Source organism: Physeter macrocephalus, chromosome 2, assembly GCF_002837175.3.
Source record: "Physeter macrocephalus isolate SW-GA chromosome 2, ASM283717v5, whole genome shotgun sequence".
Classification (NCBI taxonomy): Eukaryota; Metazoa; Chordata; class Mammalia; order Artiodactyla; family Physeteridae; genus Physeter; species Physeter macrocephalus.
The window spans coordinates 26,714,034-26,730,249 of NC_041215.1; the positions used below are offsets into that span (position 1 = coordinate 26,714,034).

A 16,216-nucleotide genomic window follows, 5' to 3' on the forward strand; every position below is an offset into this window, starting at 1 on the left:
AATTCACTGCCACAGAACAGAATAAAGAAAAAAGAATGAAATGAAATGAAGACAGCCTAAGAGACCTCTGGAACAACATTAAATGCACCAGCATTCGCATTATAGGGGTCCCAGAAGGAGAAGAGAGAGAGAAACGACCTGAGAAAATATTTGAAGAGATTATAGTCGAAAACTTCCCTAACATGGGAGAGGAAATAGCCACCCAAGTCCAGGAAGTGCATAGAGTCCCAGGCAGGATAAACCCAAGGAGAAACGTGCCGAGACACATAGTAATCAAACTGACAAAAATTAAAGACAAAGAAAAATTATTGAGCGCAACAATGGAAAAATGACAAATAACATACAAGGGAACTCCCATGAGTTTAACAGCTGATTTCTCAGCAGAAACTCTACAAGCCAGAAGGGAGTGGCATGTTATATTTAAAGTGATGAACGGGAAGAACCTACAACCAAGATTACTCTACTTGGCAAGTATCTCATTCAGATTCGTCGGAGAAATCAAGAGCTTTACAGACAAGCAAAAGCTAAGAGAATTCAGCACCACCAAACCAGCTCTACAACAAATGCTAAAGGAACTTCTCTAAGTGGGAAACACAAGAGAAGAAAAGGACCTACAAAAACAAACCCATAACAATTAAGAAAATGGTAATAGGAACATACATATCGGTAATACCCATAACAATTAAGAAAGTGGTAATAGGAACATACATATCGATAATTACCTTAAACACGAATGGATTAAATGCTCCAACCAAAAGACACAGGCTTACTGAATGGATACAAAAACAAGACCAGTATATATGCTGTCAACAAGAGACCCACTTAAGACCTAGGGACACATACAGACTGAAAGTGAGGGGATTGAAAAAGATATTCCATGCAAATGAAAATCAAAAGAAAGCTGGAGTAGCAATACTCATATCAGGTAAGATAGACTTTAAAATAAAGAATGTTACAAGACACAAGGAGGGACACTACACTACACTACATGATCAAGGGATCAATCCAAGAAGAAGATATAACAATTATAAATATATATGCACCCAACATAGGAGCACCTCAATACATAAGGCAACTGCTAACAGCTATAAAAGAGGAAATGAACAGTAACACAATAATAGTGGGGGCCTTTAACACCTCACTTGTCACAAATCAAGCCTCAGTAAATTTAAGAAAATTGAAATCATATCAAGCATCTTTTCTGAACAAAACGCTATGAGATTAGAAGTCAATTACAGGGAAAAAAACTTAAAAAACACTAACATATGGAGGCTAAACAGCACATTACTAAATAACCAAGAGATCACTGAAGAAATCAAAGAGGAAATCAAAAAGTACCTAGAGACAAATTACAATGAAACACAACAATCCAAAACCTATGGGATGCAACAAAAACAGTTCTAAGAGGGAAATTTATAGCAATACAAGCCTACCTCAAGAAATAATGAAAATCTCAAATAAACAATCTGACCTTCCACTTAAAAAACTAGAGAAAGAAGAACAACAAAACCCAAAGTTAGTGGAAGGAAAAAAATCATCAAGATCAGAGCAGAAATAAATGAAATAGAAACAAAGAAAACAATAGTGAAGATCAATAAAACTAAAAGCTGGTTCTTTGAGAAGATAAAATTGATAACCCATTAGCCAGACTTATCAAGAAAAAGAGGGAGAGGACTCATATCAATAAAATTAGAAATGAAAAAGGAGAAGTTACAACAGACACTCCCATGGATGCAAGGATTCTTCAATATATGCAAATGAATCAATGTGATACACCATATTAACAGATTGAAGAATGAAAACCATATGATCATCTCAATAGATACAGAAAAAGCTTTTGACAAAATTCAACACCCATTTATGATAAAAACTCTCCAGAAAGTGGGCATAGAGGGAACCTACCTCAACATAATAAAGGCCATATATGACAAACCCACAGCAAACATCATTAAAAAAAAAGAAATAGCAACTATCAACATATATTAGTTTTTCTGACTTTCACACATGTATCCACACATATAGATATGTACATATGCACACACATCAAAAGGTATCTCATATTTAGTTACAAAATAACTAGAGATGATGTGTTACCCCGTACCTTACTTGTGAAGGATAAAGTCTATGAGATGCAGTCCAGTGTTTGAGACTCAGTGCTTCCACTTCCGGGGGCACAGGTTGATCCCTGATCAGGGAACTAAGATCCCACAGGCTGTGAGGTGTGGCCAAAAAAATAAAAATTAAGTAATATTTTGTTGATAGTAGGAAATAGGTATTGATTTCAGAATTTCTTCTTCTGAAGATTTGTAAGAAAGGAGCTTTACATGAGGAATCATCTCTTAAAATTATTTACAATCTAATACCAATTTCCTTCTTAAGCTACCTTCTGAGTGTTCGATGTGAGTGATTGGGATGAAGAAATGATGCCCAGGATTCTCTGTTTGCTAAGTGTGGCTGTAGAGTCAAAATGGAGAGAACATTATTAAAATGTATCAAATATAAGATTTCTTCAGATGGTTCTAACATAAGTTTCTGAGAAATCAGGTTGCAGCTGGGTTATAAATGTTTGCTGATGAGGTGTGATAGGTGATGCTACTAGTGTTAATACTAAATAGAGTGCAACAATGAGCAGAGGGTAAATTTGGAGTTTCAGGCTGACATTTTATAGACAATTTCTTGAAGAAAACAAACAAAAAGCTCCACTTTTTCATGAATGCTGTGACACTGCTCTATGTGAGAAAATAGAAAGACTGTGGCAATTGTACCTTCATGAGCAGGCTGGAGCAGAATGGGATGCTAATAAAGTCTGGAGAGGGTACAGGAGGAGTTGAATTTTAATTAGGAGAAGGATTCTTGTGGCTAAAAGGAAATAAGAATATTCTTAAAATATCACTTATAAAATTGTACATTAAAAAAAACTAATTAACACAATATTATAGAGAATGAGAAAAGAAAACTTATTTTGAGAGACAGTAGAGCTTAATAAGTCAGAGAGATGTAGGTTCCAATTTCAGTCCTGCCTCTTACTAACCATGTGAACTTTGTCAAAATCTTTGTTTGCTGAGCCCAAGTTTCCCCTCCAAATGGATATCCGTATAGTGCTTGGGGAGGGGCATTTGGAAAAAGGATGATTGATTACAAAGGGTGAACACCCCAAAAGACTATGATGAGATGTGGAGATAAAAGGAGCTAGAGGATAAAAAACCAGCCTCCAAGGCTATTAAAACAGAAGCTTAATTATTCATTATATGTAGAAGGAAGAAGTCTCTTTTCTAGGACTGAAAAATTCAAGAGACCTCAGGGATAGTGCCTAGCAGCTAAGAAAAATTTAAAAAAATGAACAAAGAAATAAGGAAAAAAACAACCACCAGAAAAAGGAATGAAGTAATGAAGTATATACAGTTCATTCAGTAATGAATGAAGACAAATAAATTAAACCTTAAGTTTTATCTGATTATTGTTTAAATTTGAAACTTAATCACAATAGTTTGAATTACTTTGATGAGTTGATTTTATAATAAATTCTAGGGGCAATTGGAGTTTAAAAAAATCCTTACTATTAAAATTATTGAATTCTTTCAGATTATAGAAAATAAATGAAGTTCAGAATATTTAATAAAATTATTAAAATGTTAACTGATCAGTATAATACAAAATGAAAAAATAATGGATGATTAGTTTAATTCATTAAAAAATCTAAACATCTAAATAAACATTTAACATATTAATCTAGCAGTAGAAAAGTAATAATAGTTGCCATGACCAGTTGGATTTTGTTATAGAAATAGAGGGTGGTTGGAAATAGGAAATTTCATTTATACAATTTTTATATCAACACATTAAAGGAGAAAATTATGTTTATATAAAAGGCTGGAAGTGTATCATGACATAGTTATAATTTCAAATAAAAATTCGAAGTGACATAGGAATAGAAACAAATTACTTAAGCATGATACAGATTCCTTTCCAAAAATCAATAAAAAATATCTTATTAAATAATGAAATATTAAAGATTCTGCCATAATAAAAGAAGACAGCAAGATTGTTATTTCACCATTATTATTCAACATTGTTTTGACACTCGAGCTAATGAAATAATTCACTAAAATGAAATAAATGCTTTTTAATGGTGCTGGAGCAATTGGTCATCCAATATGCAAAAAAATAAAAATAAAATATGAACTTCTAATTAATCCTCACATGATAGACAAAAAGTAACTCAAGATGATTCCGGGACTTAATATGTAAAATATAAAACTATTACCCTTTTAGGAAAAAAGATAGGAGAAAATCTTCAGAATTAGTTGAAGCATTCTTAGTCTTGACAATAAAAGTGTGATTTATAAAAGGAAAAAATGATAAACTGGATCTCATCAAAATTAAAAAACTTTTCCTCTGCAGAAGTCCTTTTTAAAAGGATGAAAAGACAAGGTAGAGGGCTGGAGGAAATCCGAAGTTGACATATCAACAAATGATTTGCATCTAGAATAAAAAACTCTAAACTCAACAGTTCAACAGTCACACAAACAAAACAGTCCAATTAGAAAATGGGCAAATGACATGAACAGACATTTCACTTAAGAGAATATAAACATCACAAATAAGCACATTAAAAGATGTTCATTAGCTATTAGGGTAATGCAAATTAAAACCACAACGGCATATCATTACACATATATCAGAATGCTTGTTTTTTTTTAAAAAACCACCAAATTCTTGCAAGAACACAGAAAAACTAGGTCATTTCTACATTGCTGGTGAGAATGTAAAATAGTACAACTACTCTAGAAAAGCATCCGATATTTTCTTACAAAACTAAATGTGCACATGTGACCCAGCAATTGCATATTTTGGCATTTATCCCAAAGAAAGGAACATTTATGTTCACATAAAAACCTATAATTAATGTTCATAGCCGCTTTATTCATAATAACCCGAAGCTACAAATGATAACCCAGATTTCCTTCAACAGATGGATAGTTTAACAAACTGATACATTCATGCCCTGGAATAGTACCAAGCAACAAAAAGGAACGGAGTATTGATACACTCAACAACTAAGATGGATCTCTGCCAATCTCAAAATATTACATAATGCATGATTCCATTTACATAGCACTCTTGAAATTACAAAATCATAGAGATGGAAAATAGATTAGTGGTTGCCAAAGGTTGCAGAGGGAGGTTATGGCAATAAAACGGCAACACAGGAGATTCTGGTGATGGAACTGTTCTCTGCCTTACTGGTGCTCATCATATTTGATACAATTGCATAGAACTAAAGACAGCCACATATACTCACATGTACACAACTGAATACATGCAGAACTGGTAAAGTCTGAATAAAGTTGGTGGAGGGTATCAATGTCAATTTCTTTTTGAGATATTGTTTATTCAAGATATCATATGTTATTGATGGAAACTGGAGGAAGGGTATAAAGGATTTGTCTTTCTGTATTATTTCTTACTACTGCATGTGAATCTGCAATACCTGAAAATTTTATATTTATATTATGTGTGTGTGTACATACACATATAAATGTATATATACACACATATATACATATAAATGCATATATATACACACACAGATATACATATAAATATATAACATATAAATTTAAACTTTAGGAAAAAGAGAAAATGTATTTTCAGATGATAGAATTGAATATGTAGAAAAATAAAAGATTTAATTTCCATTGGCATTTTAAAGAAAATGTGATACGGTGAATAATTTAATTATTAACTGTGTGTGTGTGTGTGTGTGTGTGTGTGTGTGTGTATAAATTCATTTAGAATAACAATGGGAAATATTCTGTTCACAATAACAGACCATATATACTTACTAGTAAATATAGTAGGAAATGTGAAGGATCTATATGAAAAATAGAAGATGAAACACAATTAATGTTTGTGTTTAAACCTAAAGTTTAAAGTTTTCCAGTTCACTGTGTATATATAATGCTATTTTAATAAGATTCCCATTCTGCTGGATTTTAATATGATTTTTAAGCTCATATGAAAGAACAGACGTTTGAGAATTGCCAAAATAATATTTGAAAAAAGTATTTGAAAATAAGATTGTATGGTGTGCTGCATTTGCCTTACAAGGTGTTTTTTTGTTTGTTTTACATATGCCCAAAAGATACAGTAAACAAAATATGTGGAATTTACCTAGGAGCAAAAATATAGTTAATTTTTCAATTCAGTTGATAAGGATCATTTATTTAATAGATTGTGCTATCATAATCTTCTTTCCCACTGAAAGTTAGACTCTTACCTCCTACCTTTACCTATATACATTTCATTGGATCAACTAAATAAATGCATATCAAAGAGAGATGGTAGAATATAATCACCTAAGAATTAAAGGGATTGTATTGGACAAATTAGGGTGCATTTATATAATCTCAGGAAACTTTAAATTGTGAAACTTGTCTATACCAAAATCTGGTCTTATTGAGATATCTCATAGAATAAATATATTTCTGAAATCCTGATAAAGTTAGCTCATCTGATTAAAATCCCAAAGTGGTATGACAGAAAATTAATTCTAGCATCAAAGCCTTTTTGCTGTGTCAAACAAAAAGCAGTCATTCTTTTTTCTAAAATGCTCTCATCCCTTCACTTGTCCATGCCATTCCCTTTCTCTGTCTTTTGAAACCTGTAAGGCCCAGGTCATTTAACTTTTAAAAATAAAAATGAATAGGTCTTATTTTCAAGAGAAATTTTATGTTCACAGAAAAATTGAACAGAAGGTACAGGGATTTTCCATTTTCCCTTACCTTCACATGTGTAAAACCTCCCCCATTGTCAACATCCCACACGTGATATGTTTACTACAACTGATGAACCTACATTGACACATCATTATCACCCAAAGTTCATATTTTACTTTAGGGTTCACTCTTGCTGTTGTACATCCTATGGATTTGAACAAAAGTATAATGACATGTATCTACCATTCTAACTACTAGTATCTTTTTTTTTTTTTTTTTTTTTTTTTTTTTTTTTTTTTGCATTATGCGCGCCTCTCACTGTTGTGGCCTCTCCCGTTGCGGAGCACAGGCTCCAGACGCGCAGGCTCCACGGCATGTGGGATCTTCCCGGACCGGGGCACGAACCCGTGTCCCCTGCATCGGCAGGCGGGCCCTCAACCACTGCGCCACCAGGGAAGCCCCTACTAGTATCTTTAGAGTCTCCATTGTTTACATTTTTCAGCATGTTACATAGTTGGAATCATACAGTATGGAGTCTTTTCAAACTGGCTTCTTTCACTTAATAATTTAAGGTTCCTCCATGTCTTTTTATGGTTGATAGCTCGTTTCTTTTTATCACTTCATAGTATCACAATATCTGGACCACAGTTAATCCATTCACCTACTGAAGGACATCTTGGTTGCTTCCATATTTTGGCAATTATGGATAAAGCTACTATAAACATCCATGTGCAGATTTTTGTGTGGCTGTAAGTTTTCAGCTCATTTGGGTAAATACCAGGGAGCACAATTGTTAGATTACATGTTTAATTTTGTAAGAAACCACTAACCTGTCTTCCAAGTATCTGTACCATTTTTCATTCCCACCAGCAATGCATGATAGTTGGTCATTATATTTTTCACTGAAGCCTTTTCTGATTGTTTTTGCAAGATATTTTCCTTCCTTTCTCTGAGCTCATACAGTACTCTGTATCCTCATTCTGACATCCATCATATTCTTTCTTGCTTTGTGTGAACCCCTCGGGGCAGGGCATAGATATGTCTCCTGCACCTTACAATACTTCGCTTAGCACCTTGAAAATTAAGAGCCCTAGTATTTGTTGAATGAATAAGGTAAATATAAATTTTGTTGTGTCAGACTGTCAAATGGAGCATTTTGTTTTGCAAATCTATATATAAGCATGTCTTATGCTAGGCTTGGGTCAAACAATTCTCACTAGTTCCACTTGTTATATTTTTTTCAGTTGTTTCTGAACAATTATTTTGTGGGTTAACTACATGGTTGATTCATGTTGAAAGAAACTGCATTTGAAGTTATTGATTCTTTGCCCCAGCTTTTCAGCTGGAAGAAACAAAGCTCTTGCTGCAATAAGTACTGAACTTTTAAAAAACAATATCTAATGAGGTTAGCATATATTGTTGACATTTTATTTTCAACCAGAGTTAAGGTCACAGCTGAAAGGTCACAAAGATGACTTTATACAGTAAATAAACATGATATTATTTTGCAAAGAAAATGAAATATCACAAACTTGTCTGTATCCTCTTGTGTCTAAAAGTATGTTTGCCTTGCTTAATTTTGGTACTTAAACTGTGTTGTCCTTCCATTTCTTAGATTTTGGGATTTAAAAGGGAAGTACACCTAGTTTATGTGTCAGGGACTAATATAAACATGTGCTTTTCATTCATATTCTGGCATTATATTGAGTTTTTACATTTAACTCCTAAGTCCACTTAGTATTTGTTGGGTGGTAGTTGTTTGTGGGATTTTGGTATTTCTTCTGTTTATTTGGTGAACTTCCTTTCAAGTTGGGAAGTTTTATTGATCATATTTGTTTGGGACCTTTACCTCTTCATCTTTGATATTTACAACAAAACTGTAAATTCATCATTAGAGAGAATATGTTGAAGTGATTTTGCAAAGTATTGGGCTGAATTATGGTTTAACAGTGAAAAATGTATGCTTTGGGGCACAATGCACAATAGAAATTATTAACTGCTTTCATATTATATATCACTACATAACAAGGGATTGATCTCTTAAATTTGTGGTAGCTCAAGACAATTTTAATATTGAAAATAATTTAATGGATTGAAAAGTATCATGGAATAGACAAACTTCTAATGCCAAAAACCATTAAAATTTCTACTTTATATTGTCATCTAGTTAACATATTTTTAAAGCAAAGTAGTCCAAATAGTATATAATTCATTAGCTTTTTTAAAGACTTTAAAAAACTTTTTATTTTATGTTGGAGTATAGCCAATTAACAATGTTGATGATAGTTTCAGGTGCACACTAGAGGGACTGAGCCATACATATCCGTGTATCCGCTCTCCCCCAAACTCTGCTCCCATCCAGCCTGCCACATAACATTGAGCAGAGTTCCCTGTGCTATACAGTAGGTCCTTCTTGGTTATCCATTTAAAATATAGCAGTGTGTACATGTCAATCCCAAACTCCCTAATTATCCCTTCCCCCCATCCTTCCCTCCTGGTAAGCAGAAGTTCATTCTCTAAGTCTGTTTTGTGAATAAATTCATTTGTATCATTTCTTTTTAGATTCCACATATAAGGGATATCATACCATATTTCTCTTTGTCTGACTTCACTCAGTATGACAATCTCTAGGTCCTTCCATGTTGCTGCAAATGGCATTATTTCATTCTTTTTAATGGCTGAGTAATATTCCATTGTATATATGTACCACATCTCCTTTATCTGTTCCTCTGTTGATGGACATTTAGGTTGCTATTGTAAACAGTGCTGCAATGAACACTGGGCTGCATGTATTCTTTCAGACTATGTTTTTCTCCAGATATATGCCAAGAGTGGGACTGCAGAGTCATATGGTAGCTCTATTTTTAGTTTTTTAAGGAACCTCCTTGCTGTTCTCCATAGTGGCTGTACCAACTTACATTCCCACCAACAGTGTAGGAGGGTTCCCTTCTCTCCACACAATCTCCAGCATTTATTATTTGTGGATTTTTTGATGATAGCCATTTTGACTGGTGTGAGGTGATATCTCACTGTAGTTTTGATTTGTATTTCTCTAATAATTAGCGATGTTGAACATCTTTTCATATGCCTCTTGGCCATCTGTATGTCTTCTTTGGAGAATGTGTCTAACCTAAAATTTACTTTATTTTAGATGAACTCACAAATTCATCAGAAACCAGATTGTCTTTAGAAGACCTCTTCAGGAAAGAATTTGTGCTTCATGATCCAGAAGCTCGATGGATCAATGGTATGTGTATATGTTCTTATACGTTTTATTTCAAGTTCTGTATAATTAAAATTAAATAGTGGTTTTGTTGACCACTGGTTGACCACCAGTGGTTAGTTTAATTGACATTATGCTTCAATGGTTACAGATACCATTTAATCAGAAATTTATACCTTGGCTCATGTGAGAGAAAACTAATTCCTAAGGTAGGTCATCAATAAAATTATCCCCCAAACATTAGATTGACTGCTCTGTATCTGCTCTTCCCTCATGAATCATTAGTTATGTGACTGCAAACACGTGTTACATCTCTAGCATTTCTCTGGGTAATTCTCCTTGGTGTAGAAGTATAGATTTTGGGAGCATACATATAAGTGATTCAAATTTGGCAATCAGATTAATTTTCTTCTCTCTCATTGTGGGTTTTCTTTTTAAGTTTAAATGCCACAAACTAGGGAGACTGTCCATTCTGAGAGTCTACAAAGTTGACTGTACAAAGTTGAAATGACAGAAAGGGCCTGGGAACACATTGCATTTTTGCTTTTTGTGGCTTGGCAAAGAAATCACCTCAGCTTTCCTTAGGTTATTTCTGATTTTGCTATTTTCAAGAAGTTTTAAAAAGAATTTAGATTACAAATACAATCAGTCAATCAATCAATCATTCAAAACCAGTGAGTGGCTCCGTGGGCTTTGGCTTGTCTTTGTGGGAGGTGGTAGGGGGAGTTATTGGGTAATCCAGTTATAAGAAATGTGTTGGTGAAAAGGAAGTCAGGTTTTCATTTCTGGAATATTACAATTTGCCTGACCATACTAATCACCATGGTTAGATAGCTGTTAATCTTTGCCCTTCATTTTATTTAGACATAATATCTTTGCTTGTTTTCAAGGCCTAGAGTAGGTTAATGTATGATAGCTAAGAAGAGCTTTGCCTTTGTATCTAATGAATAACGTCTCACTTACAGTCCATCCTTTCTTCTGCAATATCCTAATTAAATACATTTATGCCTGCAAATTAAATGTTTATTTATGGAAGCTATAAAAAGAATGTAACTTAATTCATGAGGGCAGGAGCCAGATCATACTTGTTTACCTAGCACTGATACAGTTTCTGGAGAGCAGCAAGCACTTAAGATTTGTTTTTTTTGAATAAATGAATGAAATCATTTAACAGAAGTTCAGTTTTATTTTTCTGTAAACTCAGGTTTCAGTTGAAATTGGTTGCAAGGTAAGTATTAACCTATTTGTATATTTTCATTTTGATTGTTCATAAATTTGGGTCTTGCCTTATTGTTGCCTTTGCACTATGATTATTTCAGATGAGTACTATTACTAAATTTTAAAAAAGGTATGGAATTACCTAGCATTGCTCTAATACATGGATCTCCCAGAAATCATTCTCCTAATGTGCCATTGTAATTTTGTAAGTCATCTTTTTACTTGCTAGCAAGTATTTTCTATTGAAGGAGATGACCAAAAAAATTCGAGTCATTAGATTTGAAATGCTGAATAATATTGTTTTATTCGTCATGATTTTGACCAAACTATAGAAATTTGTGCAGTTTTTGACTTTGGGAAGCAAGTAAAAAATAATGGGTCTCGTCCCCCTTCTCAGGTTAGCTTGAACTATTTAAAGAGGCATTTACTCCCATGTGTAACTGACACTTTGATATCGAAGTACCAAAGGACTGGAGCGGTGTTTAAGCAGTGAACTGCATACTAAATTAAGCCACATTTCAATATCTAGGGCACGCATTCTACTCTAATGCTTCACAAGATATCAAAATAAAATTATTTGGAGTTAATCGTTTTAATCATTTTTTTTCATAATTTCTTTACCAATCATTGGTAAAGCTGATTTTGAAAATATATCCTGGGACAAAGCTGCAGTGTATTATCATACTATAAATAAAACCTAAGATCAAATATATTTATAAAAGAACTTGACATAAAACAACCTTTTAAACAGAATTAAACAAAATCTAAGCTCTTAGAGCCATGTGGTCTTTATAAATACCACTGAAAGAATTGACTCACAGTCAGTAGATTGTGTGCACTGGGTTGCTTTTTGAGCAGGGGAACAGATTTGTGCTCATTTTTTCCTCTATCCAATCCAGATCACCTTTCTGGCAATCACTAGGTACTTGGCCTATTTACGTATTCCTCACAAAGCCAGATAATACAGTGGGGACTATAAATACAATGTGTAACCCTGGATTCATTGTCACAGGTTATATCTAAATGTAAAATGTGAGCTTCTTGGGCTTCCCTGGTGGCGCAGTGGTTGAGAGTCCGCCTGCCGATGCGGGGGACGCGGGTTCGTGCCCCGGTCCGGGAAGATCCCACATGCCGCGGAGCGGCTGGGCCCGTGAGCCATGGCCGCTGGGCCTGCGCGTCCGGAGCCTGTGCTCCGCAACGGGAGAGGCCACAACAGTGAGAGGCCCGCGTACCGCAAAATAAATAAATAAATAAATAAATAAAATGTGAGCTTATTTATTCTCATGACATGTCTCACCAGGTTTCTATAGTATATAAGCGGCTTGAAGGAGTCTAACCTAAGCTCATTTGGAAGCTTCATTTAATTCTTGAGGTCACCATAGGAGCATTTAATGCATTACTGGTCAAGGAGAAGGAGGGCATCTAGATCACCCTGACATGTGTAGGCTGAAGTGTAGCAATGTCATTCATTATGCTGCTTCTCAAATAATATATCTGTGAATGTCAGTGCAGCCTTGGATGGGTGCTCGTGTTCATGGTTAGCGTAACAACTGCCTTCCACCAAATCTGCTCAGATCCTTGAAATCTCCATTTTTATAGCATCGTCTTCGTAGTTATGTCACCTTGAAACTCGGAAATCCATCTTCTTTAACATTATTCATCTCTCCACGTACATTTAAAGACCTATCAATCATCAAAGAAAAATCTAATATTAATTGAGTGCCTTCTACGCCAGGCTTTGTGCTGGATGCTTTATAGACATATTTCATAGATAGCATGTAAGTTATAATGATGAACCCCAGAAAACTGAGGCTAAAGCAAAACACTTACCCCAAAACACAGCTGATAAGAGGTGGAGCCTGCTTTAATCACTATGTTGAAGTATAAAACCTACCTTCTCCCAGTGTTTCACTCTGAGATGCCATTCCACATCTTTAACACATGCATTAACTACCTCTTTGACAATCTCATGGGTACAGATCTCACTGTGACTAATCCTTTCATGTTGAGTATTGCAATCATGTCATCTACCCCAAGGACATCCATATAATGGTAACTTATGCAGTCACTAAAAAAATGTATAAGCATATTTACATGTTTATGGTATAAAAAGTAAACAAAGATGTCTTTAAAATAGAGTTGATAGTATGAGATTCACACTGTCTCTACTGTATACCAGTGAGTGTTTCCAGATGGCTGGATTTTGACCTGATATATATTTTTTTCTTTCTGCTTATTCATTTTTTCCTGAATTTTTTTCAATAAATATGTATGTGATTTTATAACTATTTTTTCTTTTTTTAATTTAATTTTTATTTTATATTGGAGTATAATTGATTTAAAATGTTGTGTTAGTTTCAGGTATACAGCAAAGTGATTTAGTTATACATATACATATATCCATTCTTTTTCAGATTCTTTACGCATATAGGTTATTACAGAATATTGGGTAGAGTTCCCTGTGCTCTACAGTAGGTCCTTGTTGATTATCTGTTTTATATATAGCAGCATATATATGTTAATACCAAACTCCTTATTTAGTTTCATGGATCTCCAATCCTCCAGCAGTCTCCTGCCAAATACAACTTTATAAGGCCCAGCTAAAAACTGTAAACACACTTCTCAAAAACCATCAGAGGAACCCCTTTGCCAATTGAATAAATTCCAAACTCCTCCCTTTGAATTCCAGACCTTTCAGAATCAAACTTGGCTTCTATCCTACTATTCTACTTTACATTATGTGTCAGGGGTATTGAACTGCTTGATATTCTTCATAAGGCTCAAAAGCTCTTTTGACTCTGTGCCTTTGCCAACACTACTTTCTCTACCTGGAACCCTCTCCCCAATCTGACAGCCCCAAGTTTGTCCCACTGGAAACTTGATTCCCAGGTGCCAAGTTCTTTTTCCTGCCAGCATCATCTTCCTCTAAACCCCAGAGGTTGGTTCTCTCATATAGAAATTTCTTCCTTGATTATAACATGTCTAATCTCCTCTAAGACAGTGCTTCTAAAACTATTATGAAAGACCACTGTTTTAAAATTTAATACTTTGTGTTTCCTGTTTGGCATGAATCAATGTTTTTGAAAAATACAATAAAATCAATTATTAGAAAAATAAAATAAGTAAATATTACAAATACAGCCCCCAAATGTAGCTCATTATAATTAACTGTTTTAAAATTACATTGCAAAAATATATGATAAGTACCAACATAACATTGGAATAAACGAAGAATTTCATATATTACTTTGAGAGAGGATATATAGGCAACTAATAGGATTGCTATTATATTCATAACTTTTGTTATTGCTAAATGAGAATTAAACAAATATTGAAAGAAATAGTGATTATTCACATTAAATGCCAATTCTCAGATTTTGAACAGGGACTGGCATATCAATATCCAGAGGTTTTAATGTAGGAAATGAACTTGCTTCCTTCTTGTTAACTAACCTAGGTTAGATTGACAACGGCACCACTCTTAGGCGATAACGTATGTTTAGACTGTCTCTCTTTTTGTTTTAATAATATTATTGGAGAGAAGAAATCAGTCTCCAAGATAAGGATGATGGTAATGCAAGGAGATTTTAAAGCAATTTTAACAATCTCAGGATGTTCATTTTAAGCTTTTGTACAAAATGAATAAAGTGATACTGTATTTTTAAACTTAATCTTCAACTCTTTACCACTGGCTAATTTCAAATTTTATTCTGTAGATTATAAATAATTTATCTTTTCATCAAAAAATAGATTTTGGATTTTAAGTACATCTGGGGTATACTGGAAAGACTAAGATTGAATCACAACATCATGTAATGAGGTTCTCCTGCATATAGTTAGTCTGTTGCTGGCTCACCCATGGGTTCATCAGCTCAGTTAAATTAGGCCACTTATCATGCATTTGGATCTGGCGGCACTGTCACATTGCTACGAAAGCACCAAATGCTTACCCTCAGCTCAACTTATCGCATTGTGGACTAGTGGCCATCACTTCCCAACTGGGTGTAGTCTCCCAACATGACTCTTAGAGCAGCTCGGTTCCAAGAGACAGTAAACCCTGAGGAATAGGACTTGTGTCATATTTATGTTTGAGTCACCCCAGCAATTAGCACACTGTCTGGATCCAATTAAAACTCAAAATAGTTCGGTTAGCATAATGAAAGAAACTATTATATTTCTTTGATATATTAAGGAGGGCCCACTTGATCCACAATCAGTAGAGGTTTCATTTCAGTTCTTTTCCTCAGGGTGTGCATAGATTTTTCTCTGATCTATACAAACTTGTCCTTCCCAATGTCCATCATGCATGTGAGTTGGTGCACGGTTATTTATTATTTTGTTTTTTTGGAAAATGTCTAGCTGGGATGAATGATCACATGTGAGGCCCTGGATATAATTTTTTTTAACATCTTTATTGGAGTATATTTGCTTTACAATGGTGTGTTAGTTTCTGCTGTATCACAAAGTAAATCAGCTATACATATACATATATCCCCATATCTCCTCCCTCTTGCGTCTCCCTCCCACTCTCCCTATCTAGGTGGTCACAAAGCACCGAGCTGATCTCCCTGTGCTATGTGGCTGCTTCCCACTATCTATCCAGTTTACATTTGGTAGTGTATATATGTCCATGCCACTCTTTCACTTCGTCCCAGCTTACCCTTCCCCCTCCCCATGTCCTCAAGTCCATTCTCTATGTCTGTGTCTGTACTCCTGTCCTGCCCCTAGGTTCTTCAGAACCACTTTTTTTTTTTTTAGATTCTGTATATACGTGTTAGCATACGGTATTTGTTTTTCTCTTTCTGACTTACTTCACTCTGTGTGACAGACTCTAGGTCCACCCACCTCACTACAAGTAACTCAATTTTGTTTCTTTTCATGGCTGAGTAATATTCCATTGTATATATTTGCTACATCTCCTTTACCCATTCATCTTTTGATGGACATTTAGGTTGCTTCCATGTCCTGGCTACTGTAAATAGTGTTGCAGTAAACATTGTGGTACATGACTCTTTTTGAATTATGGTTTTCTCAGGGTATATGCCCAGTAGTGGGA

At 34.5% G+C, this 16,216-nt stretch overlaps 1 protein-coding gene across 2 annotated transcripts in view; it reads left to right on the forward strand.

The window, feature by feature from the left end:
- DPP10 (dipeptidyl peptidase like 10) overlaps positions 1–16,216 on the forward strand; it is a 685,210-nt gene that overhangs the window by 186,602 nt on the left and 482,392 nt on the right. For both annotated transcript variants that reach the window (XR_002890440.2, XM_024114996.2), the window contains exon 3: positions 9,871–9,966. Coding sequence is in view for 1 of the 2 variants with exons in the window: in XM_024114996.2 (XP_023970764.1) it covers positions 9,871–9,966 (96 nt within the window). In the remaining variant the exon portion in view is untranslated. The remainder of the gene's footprint in view (positions 1–9,870; positions 9,967–16,216) is intronic.